The following is a 1,574-nucleotide window of genomic DNA, read 5'->3' on the forward strand; positions in this document are numbered from 1 at the left end:
TAGTCATATAACTCACGTGAACATGTTTTAGGGAACAATACAGGCAACAGACAAGATCAAAAAGAAATAATTAATCGAATGGTGCCAGCAAATTTCTTACTACTAGTTTTCCATTAATTAATGATATGACAAAGTTGCACTGTAGAATCCTTTGTCAAGTACAATGGATAACATTTAAAGAAGGAAACACATCCACTAAGAAAATTTCAAAACTCAGTGGCGGCCCATGGAGATCAAGCAAGAAACAAACTGGCACTCTAAAAACTGGTAAGGCTCCGAGAACAACATGTTTACTCAAACATAACAAACTAAAGAAAATTGCAGGTCTATCGATCTCCATTTCCGTATATGTAGACGACACAGTATGTAGAGGAGCGAACCCTTTGACATACTAGAAGGTGGGTTTAATGACGATGAGAAAAACATCCGTGCCTTGATAAATATTGCACATAGTTCTTTGTAGTAGGAAGGTTGTGGTAGTTATAGGCGTCGGGGTAGCTACCATGGTGGGGATCTCGATCCAAGGTCATGCAAGCATCAAGAGCATCATACGGTGATGGATCAACCATCAAAGGAGGACACAGAGCCATGGTGAGAGGACCAACCATCTAGACATCATTGGGCACTTGCACCACATGAAAGATGTCTTCCTGTAAAAAATGAGTTTGTGTCGTCAAAGGAGTTTGCCACAACATAGTCATAGGATCAACCATTGACATCACCTCGGTCTTTGGCAGCACTGGAGTGATGTTCACCTATGCAATACGAGGTGGCAGCATAGCCAGTGTCAAGGCTTTGCTGTTGTGATAGATGCAATGCATGTGCGGAGCCTGAACGGAGTTTCTCGAGGCGTGTGTTGACATCCATGAGGTACTTCTTCACCCTCCATTTGAGGACGAGGGACATGTGATCAGGCATGTCATCAAGGCCCCGATGGTCGCTGACGAAGAGGTCACTGAGCACATCCTTGATCCCCAGGTCACAGTTCTGCCACTGGACTTCCAAAAACGTTTCCTTCCCCTTGTTGAATATCTCTTGGATGAAGCTTGTGTCTTCCTTCTTATTCTTGGAATTTTTTGATTCGAGCCTCTCGTCATACCACTGCAGGATCTCTTTAGCTTCCTTCAACGATGGCCAGAGCACTTCCATCTGGGCCTCGCCAGGAAGGTACCACAAGAGACAAGTTTGGATGTTACAAAGAATCGCAAGCTCTTGAGCCTTGTTTGCAAGCATGAGTAGACCCTTCCTCATTGTTGCCTTGCGCTTCGCTGCGTCGGCGATCCATTGGATCTTAGCCTTCCCCCGATGAGCCATCTCTTCTATTTGGTTGGTGCGAGGTGAAGGAGGGGAAAGGGTCCATTTTATAGCAAGATTTCTTAAATTGGATGGCCATAACCAGTGTGCAAATACGTATGGAAACACAAAAGTGTTTTTGTTTTCGGAGGTCAATCTGTACATATCCCATTTTACAGGCAGAATTCTCCAGATGGCCATAATTGAATGATACTAAAATACTCCTATGTAAGGGAATGCAAAATATTTTTATTGCCGTAGATCAGTATACACACCCTCTA

The 1,574-nt window shown here is 43.7% G+C and overlaps 1 protein-coding gene across 1 annotated transcript; it reads right to left on the minus strand.

Moving 5' to 3' along the window:
• Nucleotides 1-705: 705 nt before the first annotated feature.
• LOC123050657 (uncharacterized) lies at nt 706-1,314 on the minus strand. Its single transcript, XM_044473415.1, has one exon. The coding sequence runs from the start codon at nt 1,312-1,314 to the stop codon at nt 706-708; it is 609 nt and encodes a 202-aa protein (XP_044329350.1).
• Between the last annotated feature and the right edge of the window lie 260 nt (nt 1,315-1,574).

The sequence above is a fragment of the Triticum aestivum genome, chromosome 2D (assembly GCF_018294505.1).
Source record: "Triticum aestivum cultivar Chinese Spring chromosome 2D, IWGSC CS RefSeq v2.1, whole genome shotgun sequence".
Taxonomy (NCBI): Eukaryota; Viridiplantae; Streptophyta; class Magnoliopsida; order Poales; family Poaceae; genus Triticum; species Triticum aestivum.

What these genes read in the sequence shown, in the direction of transcription:
- LOC123050657 (XM_044473415.1), bottom strand. Translation starts at nt 1,314, where the DNA reads ATGGCTCATCGGGGGAAGGCTAAGATCCAATGGATCGCCGACGCAGCG.